At 30.3% G+C, this 23,924-nt stretch overlaps 1 protein-coding gene across 1 annotated transcript; it reads right to left on the reverse strand.

Moving 5' to 3' along the window:
• Positions 1-2,093: 2,093 nt before the first annotated feature.
• Positions 2,094-23,924, reverse strand: LOC129223810 (uncharacterized). Its single transcript, XM_054858166.1, has 8 exons — positions 23,791-23,924; positions 23,181-23,309; positions 19,443-19,638; positions 18,339-18,528; positions 15,328-15,376; positions 10,025-10,227; positions 7,635-7,761; positions 2,094-3,261 (listed from the first exon to the last, which is right to left on the reverse strand). The coding sequence occupies exons 1-8, from the start codon at positions 23,896-23,898 to the stop codon at positions 3,049-3,051; spliced, it is 1,215 nt and encodes a 404-aa protein (XP_054714141.1). The 5' UTR covers positions 23,899-23,924; the 3' UTR covers positions 2,094-3,048.

Genomic DNA, 23,924 nt, shown 5'->3' on the forward strand with positions numbered 1-23,924 from the left:
CAGAAGAACTGATAACAGAACATTAGGAATAAAAAACCACTCCTAAACTGATCATTTCAAAGAATCACTTGATAATAACTAATCACTCAGAAACAAAAGATTATAACTGCATTTTAGAATATTTTTTTATAATTCTCATTAATTCTCATCACTAGAACATATCAAGTAAAATCGGTCATTTAATATTTTATCATCTGATGTAAATTTTCATCATATGCAAAATCAGTTTTAAAACTTCACTTTGAAGATTAAAAAACAACTTCTTGGTTGTTAATCATGCAAGAACAACTTCAACATTTTAAATGTAGAAAATTGTTTTAAAAAATCTTGTGGTATCCATCAGTCAGTAAATCTCCATCCAGAAGTCCAACTCCCAACTGTCACAAAAAAATTTAATTGTGGATATAGAGTAAAAATAGTTACATAAACAATGGATTAGTGAAGAAACAAACATTAGTTTTTGTTATCAATGTTAAATGGCAAATACGACTTGGTAAAGAAACATTCAAAAGGAATACGCAGAAAAATGTCAGCTGCAATCAGCATACTAATCCGTTTCAATATTGTTGCTTCAGAGCAATAGTAGGATATCTTAGGGTTATTTCTGAGATTAGATGTCTCAGTGTTGCTCTGAGACGACGATATCTCCAATGCTTGGAATATATAACATTTTCAGAAACTGGCACCGATTAATGTTGAAAAATCAGTAACGCTATAACAACAATAAAATGATACTTCTGTCAGTGAAAAAGCATGTCTGAAATTAATTCTTTCTGTAGACTTATAATAAACAAGTAATAACAAAGGAACAGTATAAAAATATCAATGTTTTGTTTCTTTTAAGTTTTTTTCTTAAAATATCTGAAATTTAAAGACACAAATAAGTTTAAAGTTCAGTTAATGTATAAATAGCATTATCACAAAATATTGAAATTTAACACAGAAAATCCTGCTCAAAATACAAACAGTTCAATGATAAATAATCAAAGCATTTATGTTTACGAGTTGATATTAGTAAGATATTATACCAAAAACAATAACCGGAATTTAATGCACATGAGTTATTTTGTTAGAAACAAATTTATCAGTGCATTCAAAATTATATACCAAAAAAGTACAGAAGTAATTTACAAAACTAGAAACTTATTGAGAGGCATTTTTTGTGGAAATTCACAAAGGTTTTACAATAATTCAGATTAAAATTTAGCATTTTTTCTCCATCAAGAGTTTCAAATTTTTTCTTCAAATAAAAAAAAGGCAAAACAATTAATTGGTGAAAATATGAAATACAGCATTTTTTCAACCAAAAAAGAAACAAAGAGAATGTACAAACAAATTTTGGTAGTATTTCGAAGAAACATTTGGAGACTTAATAAACAGCACTGCTATTTAGTAAAAACTGAACCTGGATTTCTAACTTAAGGAAAAAAAAAACATTTTGGAGAACATATACAATATATTTTAATTTCATGCAGAACCCTTATTTACAAGTACTTAATGCTACACACACATGTAAGATTTTTTACAGAAAAATAATTGCAAACATAACCAAAAAATGATCAAATCCCAAAATTATATAAAACAAGCAATAAAAACACAATAAAGCATCACTTTGGAAGAAAAATACCTTAAGAGCCCCCCCCCCCCAGGATAAATGTTTACCATTACTTTAAAAATTGCAATACAAAGAAATACTGCAATAAACATATCAAGTATTGCTTTATACATTTTACAAAAGATGTGCGTTTATTACCAACCAACATGAAATAAAACATGAAAAAACAAAAATCACTAACTAGGAAATCTAAAAATTTCAACTGAAAATTATGAACAAATACTATATAAATAAACCAACAGGATTACTTGATTTAGGGAAAAGAAGTAGATTAATATAAGACCTTACATTTTCACATAAAGCTCAGCACAATTTTTAAAGCAACATGAATTTGAATGAAATTTACAATACTAATCATACGGTGGGAAAGAAAATGTTTCTCAAATGGGGAGGGGGGAGGGAGAGAACTATTTTAAGAGATATTCAGGCATAAAAGTACCAGCTTTAAAAAGAAAAAAAACTGAAATTCATTGATTGAAAAAATTACTTAGCAAGAACAAACAGTTACAGCAAAATACATAAACCAGGACATTATAAAATGCATTAAAAATTTCTTTAAAATAAACAATAAAATGAATTAACAAGACAAATTAAAAACTATCAACTATTTAAAAGTAGCAAAAAAATAAAGGAAAAAAATAAGTTATTAAAATAAATAATAAATTGAGAATATTAGAATAAACGTATGATAAAACAGTTTGTAACTTTAAAAAAAAAATGAATATTTGCAGGCGGCAAAAAAAGGATTGAACTCTCAAACATGGCAGACCATTTTCGACGATGCAAGTGTTCGATGTTGGTTTGTTGCGAAAGCAAATTTAATTTTCATTTTTGTGTTTGAAACAAGGATTCCTTTTAACTACTACAAGGAGTGTTTTCAAGTCACCTTCATCCACATTTTCCCTCATGATTCCGCAAGATTTATATTGATCTCGAAAACAGCTAAAAGAAACCCTTTAAAAGCGGATCAGCCGAAAACTTTCATGCCTGAAATATAACTCTTAAATACAAATAATTTACAATGGAGCTCATGCTTTGAAAAAAATCAGCCTAAGTAAATCAGAGGGATGATAATATGGAAAAGCATAACTTCTAAACAAGTATGGATTAACAAACCTAATGTGCAAAGGGTAAAAATTACAAATACATTTTCTAACTACAAACAAATGTTGTGCATTTTTTCTCCCACAATGCACATGCCTGCATCACAATAACTATATGTATCAAGTTACCCTTTATTTGAATATCTGAGAGCAATATTAGCATTCTGAAATATTACAAAATCAGTTTTTACAAGACAAACCATGTCATGGCAACTCTCAGGAGTCTCCTGATTTATAACACATATACAAATTTTATCATACACAAAACAGCTCCCCTCTAGTGGAATCAAAGACTTCATTCACTCTTTGGCTGAAACACTGTTTCATTATTTACAATGTTGGATTTAATCCATTTTCCTGTGAAAGATATTGCGGCCTCTCTAAAGAGGGTGGCCTTCTGTGAAGCATTGCATAACGCAGTGTCCAAAACCTAGCTATTCTGTCAAAAGTAGCTTTGTTTTCTTGATATAAGTGTCCTATTTCAGGCTCCATACATACATGACAATATGGATCAGTCAACAGAGACTGAATACTAATTAAAATCTGAAAGGAAAAAAAAAACTGTTAGGTTAATTTTATTGCAGCTCAATTTACTTTAATGCAATGGGTACATTTTACATCCAAAACAGAAACAACTATTAACAATGGATAGTTGTCTTAATTCATTCTGATTGATTCATATGATAATCATTATGGTACAAGCAACAGTTTGCTATGCCAAAAATTGAGTGTTGGAAACTTGCTTCTGTTCTTCTGGACAAACAGAACATCAACCCCAATAGAATGAAAAGTGTAAACTAACTCAGATTTCTTACAATCTTACTTTAGAAAATGAATCAAACTGTTAAGTGATATAAAAATGCAAATAGAAATGAGTACTTTTGAGCCTGCTTTGAAAAAATGAACAAATCTGTAATAATGTTTAGCACAATGCGATATTGCACTTTACAACATCGGATTTGAGGATGTACTCTTTAGAGTTAGTGTTAAGGGATAAAACTTTTGATAAATTCAATTTAAAAATACAGTCAAACTTCTGTGAGCTACCACCTCCATTAACGACCAATTTTCTAAGGCACTAATTTTCTTCCCTATCGACTGCATGTAAAAATTCCTCTAGAAGAGGACCGTCAAAACCTCTCACAATGATTGGCAACTTGCAAAATGCAGAACCAACAAATAAAGGAATTTTCGCAACCAAACTCCTTCAATTTGGAAAGCAAACCAAATGAGAGATAATGAAAGAAAAGCAATAGAACATTACTTTGTACACACATTTTCTAACTTATTTTTTCTTATTTATGAAAGTGGAAAGAAATTAGAATAAGGGGGTAAAAATGTATCTATTCCTCTGGAACAGCATTTTTTAATTTATTTGAAAAGTGGAACTCTTTTAAATGTTTTTTTTTTTTTTTTTCAAGGAATCCCTGGTTTTACATTAGCAGTAAAGTTTGAACACAGTATTCTAAAAGTGATTTGCTTGCAATAAAAATGAAAACTATTGCAAAAAATATTTTTTGCCTTTAAAAAGTAACTCCAAAAATGTACAAACTTTTTTTTTAAATTAAAATTAGACAACTCGTTCACACAGAATTTTAAATTTTAAAGAGATGAGTTGTACTTCATTTTAGTACAGCAGATACACTTAACATTGGACATCAGGTCAGTTGTAGCATCTATTTATTATTTTGTTAGCAAATTAGTTGAGAACCATTTCATGCATGTAAATGCCAATGGTTATGGTATAAGTACCAACATTGCCATTCTGTCAGCTGAGAATAAATCATTATTAAAACTGCTCAAAAATTCCAGAAATGGCATTATCATATATAATTGAAAACTGAGCATAGGCACCTACGTATCTATATATGTCCGAGTTACTTCTCCCGAATGCCAGTGAACTGACCATCGAATCAGGTATTGATGGATTCGTAATCGTCCCGTCTTTATGTATTATGTCTATTAAACATAATCCTCCAATAATAATTAGCAGAGATATTGATTAAAAACTATTAATTATGACACTTAAATTTCAACATAAAATCCTTATTTTTTGAAGACTTTACTCCATTTAAATTATTATTCAGTGCTTCATCTCAACTTTCCATAACAATGCTTTTATTAAAATTTGTAGCGTGAAGAAAATCATTGAGAAGAAAGATGTGTTACCACTTTTTTTCTCAAATATGAAGAAATAACATTCTGCTGTTTTAAAGGCTTTTCCTGTAATCAGGAAATTTAAAATGTTTCCTTTTTGGTTATTTTCCTGCAATCTGCCGCAAAATTCTACTGCTTTTTTTTGTTCAAGCCTGATTGTTGAACATACATTACTTGACATAACTTTTATTTTCGAGGTGGACCATGCAAAATCAGGCGACGCAGCTAGTTTTAGATAATTGTTGCAAGGTTAAATCGGATGTTGTTTTAAAAAAAAGTTTCCTTTTCCTGTACTGACATAGTCAATGGTTGCACATTGACAATAAATGGGCAATTAATCCACAATTCATTGTGACATTTTCTCTGCAATATAATAAGAAAATAATGATTAAATACTTCACTCAAAACCTGAGATGTCGATTTTGAAGTGACTAATTTTAATGAAGTTTTATGGAAAATACATGTTGTTTGTGAAGTCTGGGGTTCTGTGGAACACAATTTAAATACTGCTTTAGAGGGGTTTCAAAGGGTAAACTGGTCACAAAAAGGGGAATATAGTTTTTCGTACCCTTGGAGAGCTATGGTGACACGTTATCTCGAAGTAGGTCAGGCATGAATCCGTCATTGTGGGATAGGGACTAAAAGTTTTTCAAAAGAGTGTTTCTCAAAATTTATTGGTTGCTAGTGAATGTAATGGGGACATGCCTAGGTCATTTAAGTAGTCGGAGCCTATTTTTAGTGCATTTGAACATTTTAAAAATAGTCTCAAAATTGCATGCAGATTGTGTTAATGTTTAGCACATTAATTATTTATTTTTGTAGCTGAAAGCTAAATTAAAAATAAAAGTTCCTGGGAAAAGACTAAGAATCCGAGGCTGGCAAATTGTTTCTTATATTTTAAAGCAAACTAGTTTCTAAATGAAAAAATATGTTGCATTAAAATTAAAAAGAAAAATTTTACTTCCTATATTTAAATATGCTCTTACAACAATGTTCTTAATTAATATACTGTAAACAGAATGTAATTGATTTTTATTGTTGCTACTGAAAAAAATTGCCTCTTGCAAATTCGAAAACAATGTTTGAGAGCAAACAACCTCCAATAACAACCACTTCTCTTTTCCAGAAAGTACAGTGGTCACTTCAGAGAAGTTTTACTGTACTTAATTGAAATCAATCTACATAGAAAATTTTCGAAGTTATACACACCGTTCAATGAAAGTGTATATAAATGTAAATGATTCATTTTATGAAATAAAATAATAGTTTGTAGTTTAAAGAAGAAACCTTTAAATTAATGGCTGCAATATTGAAAAAAGAACACAAAACTGGAACTTAAAGACAACTGGAAAATAATGCACTAAATTTTTTAGAATATTAAAATACATTTCTTAATAAACTAAGTTAATTGAAACTTGCAATTACTTCTAAAATATTTAAATTAATGTTTGAAATTCACTTTTAACCAGCTTAATTAATAACAGATTTTTAAAAAAATACTAAGCACTTTTCATAATGCAGCATTCAAAAGGACAAAATAACTTTTTTGAGTCCAAGAAAATGACACCATAAACGAAGAAAAGTGCGGCTCAAGTCATGAAGAGAATTTCTCTCCCTTTTATCACTATCTAGCTTTCAATCACAACTTTGAATGTTGAAACATGAATATTTTTCTTAACGGAAAAGTTTGGTTTGAAATGACTAGAACTGCAGTTTTCTTTCTTGTGGTGTCATTTTCTTGGAATTTTTGAAAACTACGGGCTGAATACTTAAACTGTCTTTTCTGAGCTAGAAACGCTATTTTGTCTTTTTGAGTGCATTATGAAAAGTGCTTAGTATTTCTTAAAAATTCTGCTATTTTATCCTTTTCAGTGTAAATGTATTTCAGAAATAGAATAATGTTCCCATCACGAAACTTCACCTTATTTTTTCATATAAATGCTCTGTACTAAAAGGAAAAAAACCTTTAAGTAGTATAAAAGTCAAAAACTTTTAAGCAGTTGGCACTAAAAATTAATCCTTGTCCCTCTCTAGGATTTGTTTGCTAATTTAATTAAAATCATTTAAATAATAAAGGTTTCCCAAACTGATTTATGTTTCAAAACATACAATTTAAATGTGTTAAAGATCCTAATTTGTCTCTTTACTTAGCCCTGTTATCAATAATTGGCATAGATGAGAGCAATGATAGGGAGAGCATTTCATGCTTCCTCAAGAGAAGCCATCATTCAAAATTTTCATTGTAATTACTATTAATATTACTGTCGCAAGGCAACGAACATTTGTAACAATGATTTTTATATTTAATCATTTAATGGGAAAATTACATGAAATTTGCTGTTTTCCATCCTAACCGAAATAATTTTATTTTAGAATTTTAATTTTTTAGCATCAAGTTGTACCTTAAGATTAAGCAAATTATTTAGTGAAATCTTGAAGTGTCTAAGTGGTCTTGTTGATGATATATAAGCAAAAGAAGGCCTTGGATTTTTCCGTGACAAACATATAATAAAAGTGCTTAAATATTATCAAAGAAAAAAAAAAGAACTATGTAACTAAAGAAGTACTTTAGAAAAATCAGATCACATTACTTTTCTATTTTTCTTCAATTATGAAGAACTTTATTAACTCAATTTAATATTGCATTTGAAAATGCTTTTGATGAATGTCACCTATTTAAGTATTTTTCCATTTATAGAGAGCAATAATAAACATATTCAAGAAAATATTTTTACAATATATATATATATATACATTACTTTAGAAATTGTTAATATCAAGCTCCAGTTGTCGTGTATGGAATCTATCCCAATATCTCCATGACGACTTATATTTGGATGAAATATCTTCGTAATAAAGCGAACAATGGGAGGCTTCATTGGATAACTGAAAAAAAAAAAGAGCACATGATTTTTTTTTGGAATTTTAATATGAGAAAATGAGGAGCATGCAAACATAAGAAATATAGGAAGGGCAAAATTTAATAGTCAACAGATAATTATTAACGCCCAAGTGGTAGATTCACATAATAAATCAAAAAAAGAGCAAATTTTATAGATGCAGAAGCAATCAAATTTCAAAATACATCAAAAATTGGGGCTGAAACATAAAAAAACAGCTAAATAGCTTAAATTGTATGCCTAATTTGCAGTGATATGTGCTGAAACTCAAAACCCATGACTAATTTTTGAGCATTTTTTGCTGAAAATCACGACTTTCCATGACTAATTTTGATCATTTTAGAAATCCACGATTTTACGAGTGTACAGCTAGCCTATATCTACAAATGAACTGAGGAAGTAGCATTAAAGAGATGACTCACTTACAATTTCGAGTTGTTCGACAGTAAATTAGCCAAAATTTAAAAGTCTTAGCCAAAGACTAACTTCACAAGAGATTTTAATGTATTTTTTCTGTAGAAATATTTTATCTGGGAACATAGTGTTATTTTATAAAATATTAAATGGAAGCACTTATCCGACAGATTTCATTTCATGTGCTATCTTTCAGATGTTACACTATTGCTAACTTTGATATTGATGAGATTTCATTAATGCAAGTGCTATTTTCTATGAATGCCTTCGAGTTGCCACTCATTTCATACGTCATTACTGATTCTTTGGTGACTAAGATGCCATTCATATCATATTCCAAGGAGTTTATTAGCATCAAACATATTGTCAGGGTTCGTACTCTATTTGGATGAAAAAATTCCATGACTTTTCCAGGACTTTTTCGTGACTTCATGAAAATTTTCATGACCTTGTTACATGAAGAGAATTGTACTATTTAATATTAAACTTGCATTTTTTTTTGGGGGGGGGGGAAATGAGCATTAGCAAAACTTCTATGTGAATCATACTACCTGATTGAAAAAATATCGGTGTACACCTAAAAAACTGAATAATTCTTACCTAAAGTCAGAACAAACAATGTAAGTAGAAGCACAAATTTGTAAATTACAGCAGACACGTGTTTCGGCGTTACAGGGAACGCCTTTTCAATGCAAAAAATAATGAGCTTATGGATGAAAAGACATCCGACAATTTGGCTTTTGTCGGATGTCTTTTCATCCATAAGCTCATTATTTTTTGCATTGAAAAAGGCGTTCCCTGTAACGCCGAAACACGTGTCTGCTGTAATTTACAAATTTGTGCTTCTACTTACGTTGTTTGTTTTGACTTTACTATTCAGCACAAAGGTATTTATTTATCTTAAAATTCTTACCTGTTTTCATCATATAAATTTAAGTTAAGTAAAACTACAGTGAATGATGTTTAAATGACGACTATTTTTTTTATAAACAGGCAGAATGATAATGATTGGGGAAAAGGTTGAATGAATCATTACTAAGTTTCAATAAATTTGCTTCAAAAGTTGTCTTTTAGTGTCAACTTGACAATTTTTAGGTTCTTTAAAATAAATCCACATTCTTTAGTAAATTCATGTTTCTAAACCAGATATTTATTTTTAAAAAAATAAAAAAAAACATTTTATAGTTAATAAATCTTTTGATTTAAATGTACTTGTTTACTTATTTGTACATTTTCAAATGCATATAAATTAATAGGTTCAGAAATTCCAGAACATGTTTGAATAATGACACTGAACGTACCAGTGGGTCGCATGGATTAATTTTGCGGGCCGTATATTGGAAACTACTGTTTTTGAGCATTAGAATTCCCCTTCTTCTGTGTTTTATCGCAAGACTGAAGATCGTCCAAAACCTTCAACAAATTGAGATAAACTCTGATAAATTTTAAAATAAAGATTTAGGAGTGATAGAAACGAACTTGGATGCAATGTGTTTTTTGAGATCGTTCAATTTTCCAGTTTAAATAAGCTTTCATGGTGCAATACTAAATCACTCAAGATTTCTAATGCTCTTTTTAGCTACTGTTACTTTTTCCCAGAACATTTTTCCATGACTGAAAATAAATTTCCATGACTTAGACTGAAAATTTCAATTTTCCATGACTTTTCCAGGTCTGAAATTTGCTTATTTTCTTTCCATGACTTTCCAGGATTTCCATGACCCGTACGAACCCTGTACTGTACAAATTTATCCTTCAGAGTGAATTCCGACTTCTGGTTCAAAATGTTTTTGTTTAAGAAAAAGTCAAGCACCAGAAACATAACAAAATACTACCTTGGTGGAATCTGTAAATAAAGGAAAAATGTGCCTCCTTCATAAGGGCTATCAGCAGGACCTGTTATGGATGCTTGCCAATGGTAACACATTTCATCTAGAGGCACTGCTTCAATTCCTTCAGGAGGATCAGAGTGAAGCGATTTCATTTCATTCCGCAGCCTAATAGTCCTCCAAGAACTACAAACAACAGATGGTTCTTCCTACAAAAGATAGAATATAGTCTGGACCCGATATAATGGCTTTTGATACAAAAATCATAATCATGAGATTCCAAATGCACCATCAAGTGTTAAAAGTTAATGATAAAGGTAGTTTTACTGTATTTGGGCTCCAATGAATACAGCTGAGCTCTTCTTAACAATCACCTCTCAAAATATCTAATTTTTGAAGAACTGGTAGTTTCTCCAGAGAAAAAATATTTTAAAATAATATATTTTTTTTTAAATCAAAATTCAATTCCGTTAATTTGAGTCCAATTCTTCTTTAGGTTCAATGACTTAAATCACATTTACCAAGCAATAAACTGTATTTTCTTGCCTTTATTGTACACCACCTTAAGATGGATAACATGTACACAAACTCCAGTTACTTACTTAGAGAGTTGCCAACCTGGCAAGTTTTAACATTTGTGTGATTTACTTCTAAAAGTAGTGCAATCAGGTCCACCTGGAGGGGGGGGGGGCAATAGGCATAGTTCAATGCAAATTATATGAAAAAAAAATAATAATAAAAAGAATAAATAAAAAATTGATTTTTGACATCTTGAATTCAAATTACGTTTTTCACAATCACGAGTGTGTGAGTGTTTGCGCCTGTGTGCAGGCATGAGTGTGTGTATGCGTGTGTGTAGGATATGGACGCAACTTGGAGACTATTTTCGCTAGAGGAGCAGCATTGTGAGGCTGGTCGGGGGGGGGGGGGGAGGGAATAAAATTATAGGACATCAAAACAGTCAAATGAGAACAATAAGCAATGTGATTACTCAAAAACAAGCCTATTCATATATAAAGACATTTTCTCAAAACCAGGGGATAGGCTATTTCCATCTCCTGACCTCCCTCCCAAATGACGGGTCTGAGTGCAAGAAGTGCTAGGTGCAATTTAGAGTCTTCAAAATAGTGAAATGCTATTTTTTGCTGGCTCAACATATGTCCTGCCTTGATAAGGATAGTCCTTTTTTCAGCTTTCCTGTCCGGTTGTCGTAGCACAAATTAGAATGTCCCGTTTTCTGAAGAGACAGAACGGAACACTGAATGCTTCAACCAAAAGTCACTGGGTGGAATTATTTCCTCATTTTCATACAAATAAATTAATCTTGCATATTTATTTAACATATTTTGAGCTTGCCCGGACCTAACACACTCATAGAAAGGGTACTTTAACTTGTGACTCATTTGTGAACTAGCAAAAAGCACGGTTGCAAATTAAAGTTCTTCCAGCAATGATGATTTTTCTGCAAATGGGCACGTTTCCAAAATTTTAAAAGTTCTTTCTTCTGAAAGAGCATGCTTAAAAAATAAGATCTGACCATTCTTTAAATAATTTGTTTTTAATATTTTTAAAAAATTACTTTAATCGGTACGTTTTCATTGTTTATGCTTCTGCTGATGACATTACAAATGATAAAATGCCATTCAGTGTTGCCATGCAGAGCAAAATATTTAATTTGCATCTTTACTCACGTCTATTGGCAGCAATATGGTTGATAGCAAGCATAGACAGGGTTCATACCCTTTAGGCAGAAAAAAATTCAAGCACTTTTCAAGTACTTTTCAAGGTAAAAAATTTTGTTTTCAAGGCAACATCATAAATTTGTACTAAAAATGTTGTATGCAGATTTCATTTACTACAAACACATGGAAATAAGGCAATAATACAAAAAAGTATAGGAAAACGGAATTGCTTTTTCTACAACGAGAGACACTTTGATGAAAGATCTACTGCGTTGAAAGTTTTTCTGAAAATGTTTGAAAAGTTTGGTCATAAAGAGAAGCAGATACCAAGAGGTTTAATTTTGAGGTTTTTCAAAGGTTGCAGCAGTCAGAGGTTTGTATATTTTCTATAATCAGCAAATTAAAAAAACCTTTCATAACTGCTTTTAACTTTTATGGGAAGAAACTAAAATACCCAAGTTCAATGGCATTGCCAGAAAGGAGTTTTTGAAGTCACTCCCCCTCCCACCCCCGGTTTCAACATTTATTTCCAATATCTATACAGTGGTTTATTACAATATAAGGGCGTTTAGGACAAAAACACTACCCAGAAAGTTATTTCAGTTTGCACTATTAAGTTCTAAAAATATTAGGTTTGCAAATCATTTATAAGTATGCAAATCAATTATTCGTATGTATTTATTAGCTGTTCAGCCAATAAGGCATTTCAACTGTCCTCGAGTAAATTTAAAAATTAGGAAGTAAGAAAAGTTTATGAAGTCCACAGTCCAGTCTCTACACCTCAAAATATACAAAAGCAGCTTAAGTAGTGATAAATACTTTGAATGCAAACTTGAGCCTATTCAGCTTTCACTGATTAACTTGCAATAGAGAATAAATATGCAAGTTCAGATTTATAGAGCCATATTTCGAAATTGAAACGATTCACAAGAAGTTGACATATATTATGACAAAAGTAGCCTTATTTTGGGAAAAAATGGGTTATTATTGAAATTAGAATTTAAATTTAGAAAGGCGATAATATTCAGGTTCATTACCTGAAAGTTTCAAAGAGCAAAATGGGGCGAGGGGGGGGGGGGGAATAATTTTTAAAACTAAGACCCCTATTACTTGAATATACATATGTACAACAATAACTTTTGCTATGCATACAATTCATAAAACAGTTTATTAAGTCAAAATATTCTGCATAGAAATACCATGCCCAGTGCCTGTTGATAACCAGCAACAGGCACTGGGCCTAGCTAGGCTGGTACTGGTCAATTTATTATATCCAAATGAAGATGAATGACCCTCCTTAAGCTATCTACCCCTTTGCTGATTAAAGCCTCTTTCAGTAAGCTCCAAGTACCCACAACCTTAATAAAGTAGTAATTTTGAACATTTGAGGAAAAGGGGAAAATTGGAGATATAGGGAGGTAAAAGCATAAAAACGAACACTACTGGATTTCAAGTGAATAATCATAACACAACCACCCCTGTTATACACCTTATTTATTTTAGCAGACATAAAAAAATGATGTACTTATAAATAAAATTATATAAATCAACTTTATATTTAAAATACAAACTTTAAGTTAATTTGTTAGGTGCTCAACTGCTGAAATTTAAATTTTTTTAAAAAAAATCTGTTATGACCAAAATTTAGGTAAAGATAATCATTCAAAATTGCAAAAATAAATAAGCAAATAATTAAACAAGACCAAGGTAATAAATTCTTTAACTCTTTAGTTATTAAAATAAAAAATAAAACAAGCTAATCTGATGTAGCAGTGTCAAAATAACTACTAATTGCCAAAAATATAAAAATATTTACAAAATGCAAAAGGATTGAAATCTCAAACAAGGGAAGCAAATTTTCGCGAATTAAGTTTAATGTTGTCATGTTTCCCATAAAATAAACTTATATTTTACCGAAATTAAACATAAAATATGCTAATCTATGGTAGCAAATATGAAAATAACATCCGATTAGTGAATATATTTAAATATTTGCAAGATGCAAAAAGATTGAAATTTCAAACATGAGAAGCAATTTTTCGCAAAGTCTGAGTTCGTTCGACGTGGCATGTTTCCCATGAAATAAATTTATTTGTTTTTTATTAAAATTAAACAAAAAATATACTAATCTAAGGTAGTATATGCGAAACTAACATTTGATTAGCCAAAATATTTAAATATTTGCAGGATGCAAAAAGATTGAAATTTCAAACACAAGAGCAATTTTCCGCGAAACCCGAGTAAGTTCAATGTTGTCATGGTTTCCAAATTAATTTCTTTGTTGATTAATGAAATCAAACAAAAATAAACTAATCTAAGGTACAATATGTCAAAATATCTTTCGGTTGTAAAAAACATCAAAATGTTTACAAGATGCAAAAGGATTGAAATCCCAAACACGGAAGCAATTTTTCGCGATGTTGCATACTGAACACATGTTCAGAAAATTGCATTGGTGAAATACTTTTTTAAAACTTCTAAGCACAATTCGTTGATTTTTGAGAGAATTTAAGCACTAAGAAACTTTTTCAAGGTTTTCAAGCACTTGAAAATGAACTTTTTTTTTTCAAGCACCTTTCAAGGTTTTTCAAGGGCGTACGAACCCTGATAGAGAGCAATATTTAATTTGCTTCTTATCATGACGTGGAAACGCGGTAGAAAGATGCGCAAAAGTGCATCATTTGTGACATCATCAAAACCATGCCTTGATTTAAAAGTCGGACATTATGAAAGTATTTTCTGGGTTGATGTAATTTTTTTTTGCTTATTCTATCAATTTCAGTGACTAAAAGCAGTGCTTTTGACTGAAGGAAACAACCCAATTGTATGAAATTCTGCCAAGGAATCAAGCAAAATTTGTATTTTAAAAGATTACATTGATTTTTCTCTTTTAACTGTTCAATATTGCTTTTGTCTGTCATAAACTTAAAAAAAAGCCACTTAAAAATTTAAATTTACATGTGCAGGTGCCTAAATTTAGTAAACGTCCCATTCTGCGAAAAAATATAAATGGTCACTTTATGCTACTGAATATCTTTGTGACTAGAACCTTTTAATCAGGAACAGAATGAAGTGCAATGCCTTGTTATGCCATATCAATGACAGGAGAGAGATTTTGATAGAATTTGTGTTTTGGAAAGAAGAACCCAGTTGTTAGCAATAGCAACTTAATCTTCTCCATTGGTATTTATGCTGCCTGCAATAAAGCCAGGGGTCTAGTATACTCTGAAATCTGTGTGTAACAAGACTGTCTATAATAATTAACCTGTGTATAGCAATATTTTCCTTAGTTCCAGCAAAATGTCAGCATAAATAATCAATCTGTCTATAATGATAACCTCTGTCTATAACAATATTTTTTTTTAGGTCCCAACAGTATCATTGCAGATAGGTTTTACTGTATACTGAATTTCAAATTTTCTTCACATTTTTTTGATTTTCACAATATTACAAGAGTTTTGAACTTGTATTTTTGTAAATTTAGCTTGATGTAAATATCACAACATTTCACCTAATTATTTTCTAAATGTAGTAAAACAGTTTCATAATAAAACAAAAGTGGAAGAAAATTTAACCAAAATGAAAAAAAGATAGCATGATAAAAGATTTTTTCATTTAGTTAATTACCTGTTCTGTCATTTGATGTAGGCATAGCATACAAGGTGAACTTTGAGCTCTGTAATTGAATAAAACTATAGGTTCAAATTCAAAAATATTAATGCATTTTGAAATTTAAATATATATTTAATAACAGATTACATAACCTTACAAGAGTACATTTGTGATAGTGAGAAGAAAAAGGATATAAGTACAAAGTTTAAAAATTTGGGAGATAAGAAGCGCTTACATTAGGAGTACCTCTCCTTTTTTTGGGACACATGTTAGTAGTAGTAGTCTTTGTACGTCCTGCTATACAGAATGATTCAGAAAAAAATTTCAATGAAGACCTACCTGGGATCTAAACTTTAAACGCGTCTCACTCAAAACTTTAAAATGCCCAATGACATCTCTTTGTTTCTCACTGCCTCATTTCATTCAAGATTATAGATTTCTCCTCAAGTGTGTTTCACGATATGCTTCATTAGCGCCATTAGTAGGACTGTTTTAAAAATACCTAGACAGAGGCGTTGCTGACAACTCATTACACCTGGTCCTAGGGACTCATAGTTTTCAAAAGAGTCAATCCATTTAAAATCATAGGTCCCCATTCATTTTCCTCTTTTTTTTTTTTTTTTTTTTTGCATTTCAAATTAACCATATGTATATGGTATATGAAATTCAGTAAAAAAAAAAAGAACACTCTGACTAGAATGACAACAATATTTGGACACAATGCTAAAGCAATAATTTTACAGATTTAAAATTCTCAATTATGATTTAATTTAGAAATATTAATCTTAGAACAAGCATATCAATCTGGGTTTGAAAAAACTCAAGGTTTGTTAGAAAAAGCCCAGCACACCTGGGCTTTTGATCAAATACATGGGTTTTTGATGAAAAATCCGAGTGCTTTCACGAATCATTTTTTACATAGTACCAAACTACTGCTTTGCTACATGAAATACACCGCCAGCTCAGTCAGTTCCAGCTGAGGACTGCAGTTTCGTGCTCGGCGGTAGCTTACTGAATACTGCTTTGCTACTTTACTTTTCTAAGAATTGCACATAAATTTCAATCTTGCATCTATACTTACTCAAATACATTGTAAAAATGATAAAATTAAAGAATACAATATAGGAATTTGAAAGCAATTTAGTATTTATATGAAATATCAAAATTATTTTTTCCACAACATGACCATTTAGAAGGAAACATCTTCCTGTTCTAAGAAACAAATTGCGTGAGTAACAATTTGAGAAACATGCTCCTTGTAATCTCAAAAAATATTATGTAGTATATATTTATATATATATATATATATATATATATATATATATATATTTAGTTCTTGCAGTCACAACCTATGACTAAGTTTTAAGAAAAAGGGCAGCTTAAACCAAAAATGAATAAAACCGGGTAATTGAAAATGAAATTGGTCAAGTTAGAAACAAAAACTTGAGCAGCAATGAAATTAGTAATTAATAAACTACATAATAAACCTTGCATATAGTCATTCGGGAATACATTTTTAAAACTCAGTTATGTTTTTAGCTAAACGAATAAGGAGCGGTCATCACGCAGGTTGGTTGCTTTAGGCTATTCTTGCAATTATTGTGATGTAACTTTTACAACTTTTACGTTCACTTAACAATTTTGCAGTAAGTTGCTGTTAAGAAGAATGTTCCCTGTTACAGTTGATCGAAGCATTTTTCGCAACAAAACAAAAGAAAACTGAAATTTATTAAAATAATCATTGCTTACTCCAGAAAAGTACAATCAATATAGTTATAATGTTTAGCTTTTTTTTAAAGTAAATGTTTCCAATGTTTAGAAAATATTGAAAAAACCACCTTTACTGAGATAGCGAATTTTTTTAAGTTTGCACACCTGGAAAAATTTTTTGGGCTGGGTATGCTTTGGCGAACTATAATCTTAATACAGTTGAACCTCGTTACCACAACATCCAGATTCCATGACACTCTGGATGTCGCATCACTTATTCAAAGTCCGAAATTTCTTGTATGTAATTTCAATATTAAATGGCTTTAATACTGAAAATTACAAAACTTTATTGTGAAACTGTAGCTACCACTACACTTTGGGCTGCATGGAATCTCTTTACAATTGAAATATTTTCACTAAAATAATAAAAACATCTGGAAAAGTTTATTGTAGGACTTTCTGATAAGCGATATAAGAAACCTGCGCTATTGTAGTCCACGCATGCCATCTGAAGAATAGTGAGGCATCTATGCAAGGGATATTTTAGCCTTTGACACAAATGACAATAGATAGGAATGTAAGGTTAAGTAGGTGAATCTTAGTCAATACTGGACTAAGACAATAGCAAAAGAAGAGAAAACACACAGCTGTAGCATTCAGTTGTAGTTGATGACTGCAAGCTTCCCCTCATAGGAGAAAAAGAATATTGAAGAAATACACCAAACCTTTAAAGTACAGAAAAAATAAACAACGTCCTTCCATGTTTGAAAGGCAGAGATTAGCTGTCAGAATCTCATTTCACTTAAAATTTACTTCATGGAAAGAATGATTGTTTAAATTGTGATTCAAAAAGTAAACAAACCCCTTTTGAAAAGTTTTAGACTGAAACAAAAAAAAAAATAAATGAAGTTTTTTTTTTTTTTTTTTGCTTATGATTTTAGTCTTGTCCTTCAATAATTAAAAAATATGTTTGTTGAACCTAATTAATAATACTAATCCATTAATTTATTAAATGGATGTTTTATTAAAATATTGTTTAACTAGATACTTTTAAAATATTCTAGTTAAGACGTTGCTCTGGCTATGACAACACTTTACGGACCAGCGTTTCTCATCCTTTTTTGATCCCCGGACCGGCAAAATCTTTTGAAAAATACTGTGATTGGTTGGTGGAATTTTTTCTTTCTTTTGTTAAACAAGAATCTTTTATACAAAGTAATACTAATAATAAATAAACCATTTAATAAATAAAACTTGACTTGTTATTAGAGAGCTATTAAATATATTTAAATGCAAAAGCCAACCATTTGACTTACAATTTTGAATACATTTTTCTCCAACAAGGAACAATAAATGTTGGATTAAATAGTTGCCAGCGTCGCCTTGTGTATTGCCTCCATTTTTCTTCTGAATTATTTGCTTCAACTACACTGCACCACCGTTTGCATACTTGAGAACAGTTCCACAAGGAGAAATCATCCAAGAAAGAGAATATTACAACAAGAACTGTAGGAAATAAAAAAAAATGGATTCAATGAAATGACACTTCATGAAAACAACAAATTCAACAATAGTTCAAATAAAAGTTTCGTAATAACTTTTTTTTTAAAGACAAATAGGAAAAAAAGTAATAAATTTACTGAACTGGTCCAGCATATATCAAAAAAATTAAAAGCACTGAAACTTTTAAACATAAAAAATACTTCCTTCACTACTGTATTCTCATTTTCATGATAAAATGCAATTTTAGAATCTTAATTAGATCTAATTTCAAATCAATTTTTAAGCAACAAGAAACACATGTGTCAAAAATTTCAGTTTAGGGATTATTTTAGTACACATTTGAAAATACGGATGAAGATTTTTGCAAAAATTGCAACTGGTAAAATTTTATCTGAATGGGCCAATTTCTTACATCCTTTTTGAGAAAGTACAAATTTTACTAATCTGATTTTTGTGAAGGTACCAATAAACAATATTAAAATCCTATGAATTAAACTTACTGAATGCTAAAAATTCCATAAAAAGTCATCTTGAGAGCAAAAGTGAAAATACTATTAGTATAATTTTCAGACGCAATGAGAAAAGTTAGCAAGCGATGGTTGTTACGAAGAGAACATTCATTGCTGTTTTTGGAGTATTTTTTATTTCCATACATTTAATTTTTAAACTTTAACATTAAAACTGAAAAGTAAATTTTGGTTTCAAAACCCAAAATGCTGATACGAAAAATCAGAATTCCACAACACACCAGGAAAATACAAACACAAGAAAGAAAAAAAAAAATGGATAAAAGACAAATATTTGATGTGGTTTTATATGGTGGCTAAATATTTGATAAATGCTAATTTTTGATAACATTTATTAAAAACATAGTTAATTTCTGATGTTTTAGCAAAATAAGATAATTGAAAAACAACCTTCACTTGGTAGATTTTCCATTAAGCCTTCTTGGAAAACTTCTTTTCTCTTGGGTGAAATTAAGGCAGTTATACATTCTGATAATTTATCTAACTTAGGCTGCCTTAGAATAGCAGGCGGTCTTTCTTGCCTTTGCTGTAGAGTCTCGTAAAAATCGGAAGGTTCTTCATTTCCTGAGTCGTCAGAATCACTCTTCTGCTCAATAAATAAATAAATACAAATTATAATAAAGTAATATTCAATCAAATAAATATTTTTATCAGACAATCAAGAAAATCAATTTAACAGCATGATTGACTCTAGGGACAGATTAATTGGGAATGATCCATAATCCTTTTCTGATTAATTCATAATCTGCTAGTTTTTTCCGACTAAATGATAAAAAATTATTTTTTGTTGAAATTATTTAAGTATGCAATATGCATAGAATATGAAGAACAGTAGACTCTCGTTTTACGTGGATTTATTTTATGCGGTTTTGATTGGTTCAAGATTTGACACTATTATTTCACTTTATGCGGATGAGTTTTGGATTGACGCGGATACGGCAATGCAAAAAGATAAAATTTCCCCCCTTTGAAAATCCAAACTCCTGAGATTGCAGATTACACATAATTAACTGCATTTTACCGTGCTAATAATCGAGCTTGGGCCACTGGAAACATTTTATGCAATTGGTTCAAGAGCTAAAGTTCTCCAGAAGTAAAGTTATTAAACTCACACAGTTCAGAACTGACTGGAAGAAGAGGTTATAGGAGTGGCAAAGGAGGACAAAAGAAACGAGGATACAGACATCAATGACACAGCACCAAAAACGTTAATATTGAAAATTTTGAGCCATTCCTTGAACAATCAATGGAGAAATGATCTTTCTGATTTGTTAGTGAAGAAAGATTCTGTGATGGAAAGAATCATGCATGCCTTAATGCTCTGCAAAGAACTACAAAGAAAAATTCTCGACTGCCAACAGACTATCATAGCCAGCCCCTTTTCATAAACGCTAAATTAAGAGTTTTCTTTTAGCATATTGTGCATAGAAATCAATATAAGTACACATTAAACTTATTACACAATTATTCATCACTGGAATGAAGTATTTTTTCTTTCAGAACCTAAACCCTTTCTTAACACTAATATTAACTTTTAATTTGCCTGGTTTTGATTTATGGGGCATTTCCGAGGAACGTAGCCTCCGCATAAAATGAGGATCTACCATAATGTAAAAAATATTTTTAAGAGCCCTGAAAGAGCTATTTTTTTTTTCAGAAAACTCAAAACATAGCACAAAATACGAAAGAAAAATCGCAAACAGTTCTGTATTTTGAAATATTTTAAGCAGGGCAAGTTGCACAACAGTATTTTGCTTGAGCATATTTGCATACAATTTTATTCCGAATTAAAGTTTTGGGCAGTTCTCAAAAGGTGGGAACAAACACAGACCTCAACTTTGAAGCTTCAACACCAAATAACTTTCATTTTAATTAACTCAAAAATTTTTGAGTTATATTATAACACTGTATAGAGACAAGAATTGCCATAAATTTTTGAAAAATGCTCTTCAAATGCCCTTAAAAAAATATTTTCTTTGCTAAAAGGCACAATTTTGGACATACCAAAACGTTAACTGAGCATATGTACCATTAAAAAAAATTTTTTTTTAATTATTTCCATACGTTTCAAAAAAAAATTAAAGGCATGAATCTTACACTGAATAATTTTTTGTTAATATTTTAGACAAATAACAAAAGTAAAGACAGATTATTTACTTTGTAAACGATTTTAGAAAAAAGTAAGTTTGAAATTTGATGCATGTCCAAAAGTTACGATCTTTACAATGCTATTTTTTGAGAACTAAGTATATGATGTTTTCGTTTTAGAAGTATTTATCGATCCTCAGAATCAATTTTTAATTGTTTAAAAGTGTTTTCATAAGCTTTTATGCAGTATCTTAGAAGAAAAGTAATTTTTCTTAAACATACATGCGAGATGTCCAAATAGTGTTACGACCTTGACGCCGATAATTCTGTCCGTTTATTCATAATTTTTAGATGATCCACTGTCCTCTAACCTCAATAAAAAAGGTTATTATAATGTTATCTTCTTTAATCCATCGGTATTTTGCATAATTAATACGTTACACATTGAACAATACATAAATTACAGTGGAAACATGGATGGTTAGATCGCAACGAAAGCCATTTTGTGCTAAAATCGCCAAGCAAACCACCGTTGGCGACAGCACAGTATACGATAAGCTAAAGGTTACCAGAGGGGAATTCCAGTTTGACAAATGTAGTTTATCGTCAGCTGCACCAGTTTTGGCGACGTTATCACCTGCACTAGCATTTTTTTCCCCCCGCTTTTATTATTTTAGAATTTTTTTTTTCTCTTCTTTTGGAAACATAATTTAACGATCTCCTAATAGAAATACGAAATTCTTTTTCCAATAATTTTTTTTAGACATCATTTTAATTCTTATGACATTAGAAAAAATATTTATTATTAAAACTGATGATGTCACTTTTTATACTTGTATTAATTTTAATTTGAAGCATTTTTTTACCTTTCATCAACTTCTTCAAAATCATTCCAAAACTTTATTATATGTAAAGAGCAGTATGTATAGCCATTCAAGTACTTCATTAATATCCTCTTTATTATTAAATTGCAAAATTCAAAAAGTAGTAAATAAAATTTTCATTGGAAATATTAAAAATCGGATTAACAATTGTCAAAAATGGTGAAACTTACATTATGATAATGTCCAAAATCCGTTACCTACAGGACAACAATGTCCAAAATCTGTTACCTACAAACTGCTGATTTAATTTGCTAATTAACAATTTTTACAAATACCTGCTGTCTTTTCATGTTCATATATTGTGTTCTAGGAATAGCATACTATAGAATAAAAGCAAAATTGATGTCAAATTTGAAAAATTTTGAAATTGCTCAAAGTTAACTTTTTTGTTCCCACCTTTTGAGAACTGCCCTTTTATAAACAAAAAAATATAAAAAAAAACTTACTTTTGTTATTGTTTTTCTATTATTCAATACATTCAATGTGTACCAGATATGCCAAAAAAGTCATCCTCAATTACTACATGCATTTGCTTTATATACAGACCTAGGTAAAATTTTAAACTGTCTGCAAACTCAACTGAGTTCTTAAAAATTTTCTGCAAAAAAAAAGTGGTACTCCTCCCGAGTCTTAGATTGCGGCCAACAGAAAAAAAAATTGTTGAAAGTAAGAAGAGTACTACTATGCAACCAGAATATTTTTTCAGTTACATTTACTCCTATTTATATTATTAATTGGGGTACCTCAAAAGTGGAGATCAACACATTTGTTGCTAATCAAAAAAAAAAAAAACAGTAATATTACAGACAATTGTTTAAACATTTGAAAATCTTCTGCAAAGTTTCAAAATTTTCTGAGAACCACGTTTGAGTGTTTGTTTATATTATCTTGGTCTGCTTATATATAAAAGTTTTCGGGGTAACTTTTTACGAATAGAAAAAATTCAACCAATACTATGATTTCTATTTAAAATTTAAAAAAGAAAAAAAAACACTGATGCAGCTTAATAATTATTCATAGCAAGCATAAACAATAAAATTTAAGTGTGCAAAGAATTGTCCTAGTATGGAATTGCTCCAATACAATTGAGAATGTAAAATGGTTGAAATAAAAGGTTTGATAGTAGAATGAGAGATTACACAAAACTGAGACTTACCTCTTGATACACTACACCACAATCAGCAATATTTACATCGTCAGGATACAAAAACGAGTGACAAGTTACACAAAGAGGTTGCCCGAAATTTGGTCCATAAAATCCACAACAAGCTGAACAAAGTTTATGCTGAAAATTAAATATTTTCAATGCTTGTGTTAAGATAGATAAATAAAAAATCAAATGACAGGTCACCACAACATAAGCCTTCACCAAGGCCATTTAATTCTCGAATTACGCGAAAGAAAGTTCATACGCCACAAGGGAAAAAAGAATATTATTTTGCTAAAAAATTAAATACTTTAAACACAGAATTAAAATTTTAAACTCTGAAAACAGAACACATTGATGGGGAGAATGTTATCGAACGCTCAGAGAAATTTGCATATGTTTAATTTTGAAAAAAAACTTATTGAGGATAGAAGTATTTCCTTACTACAATTTTATTAATTAATACATTTTTTTTTCTTACAATAATAAACATCTTTTGAGTCAGCATATTTAAAGGAATCATTAATATTTAAGGAAGCTTCGTCGCGGCGTACTTCGAGGGTGTGGTTTACATCAGTATATATCAGGTCAAAATGAGACCATTTCAATCCAATATTACCTGAAATAAGTATCTTCGAAGCATGGCTCTCGAATGATCTTCATTTGCATCTCCATACCACAATCGGGCTTTAGGCAAAACACCTTTTCTTATCCGAACAACAGCCATTATAAAATTTCTCGCGACATGTTTTC

Source organism: Uloborus diversus, chromosome 6 (assembly GCF_026930045.1).
Source record: "Uloborus diversus isolate 005 chromosome 6, Udiv.v.3.1, whole genome shotgun sequence".
In the NCBI taxonomy this organism is placed as follows: domain Eukaryota; kingdom Metazoa; phylum Arthropoda; class Arachnida; order Araneae; family Uloboridae; genus Uloborus; species Uloborus diversus.

What these genes read in the sequence shown, in the direction of transcription:
- LOC129223810 (XM_054858166.1), bottom strand. Translation starts at nt 23,898, where the DNA reads ATGGCTGTTGTTCGGATAAGAAAAGGTGTTTTGCCTAAAGCCCGATTG. An exon ending in TACATCAAATGACAGAACAG is followed by an intron (nt 10,228 to 15,327) that starts GTAATTAACTAA and finishes TATCTTTTGTAG; the next exon opens with GAAGAACCATCTGTTGTTTG. An exon ending in TGATATTAACAATTTCTAAA is followed by an intron (nt 3,262 to 7,634) that starts GTAATGTATATA and finishes TTTTCCTTTCAG; the next exon opens with ATTTTAATTAGTATTCAGTC.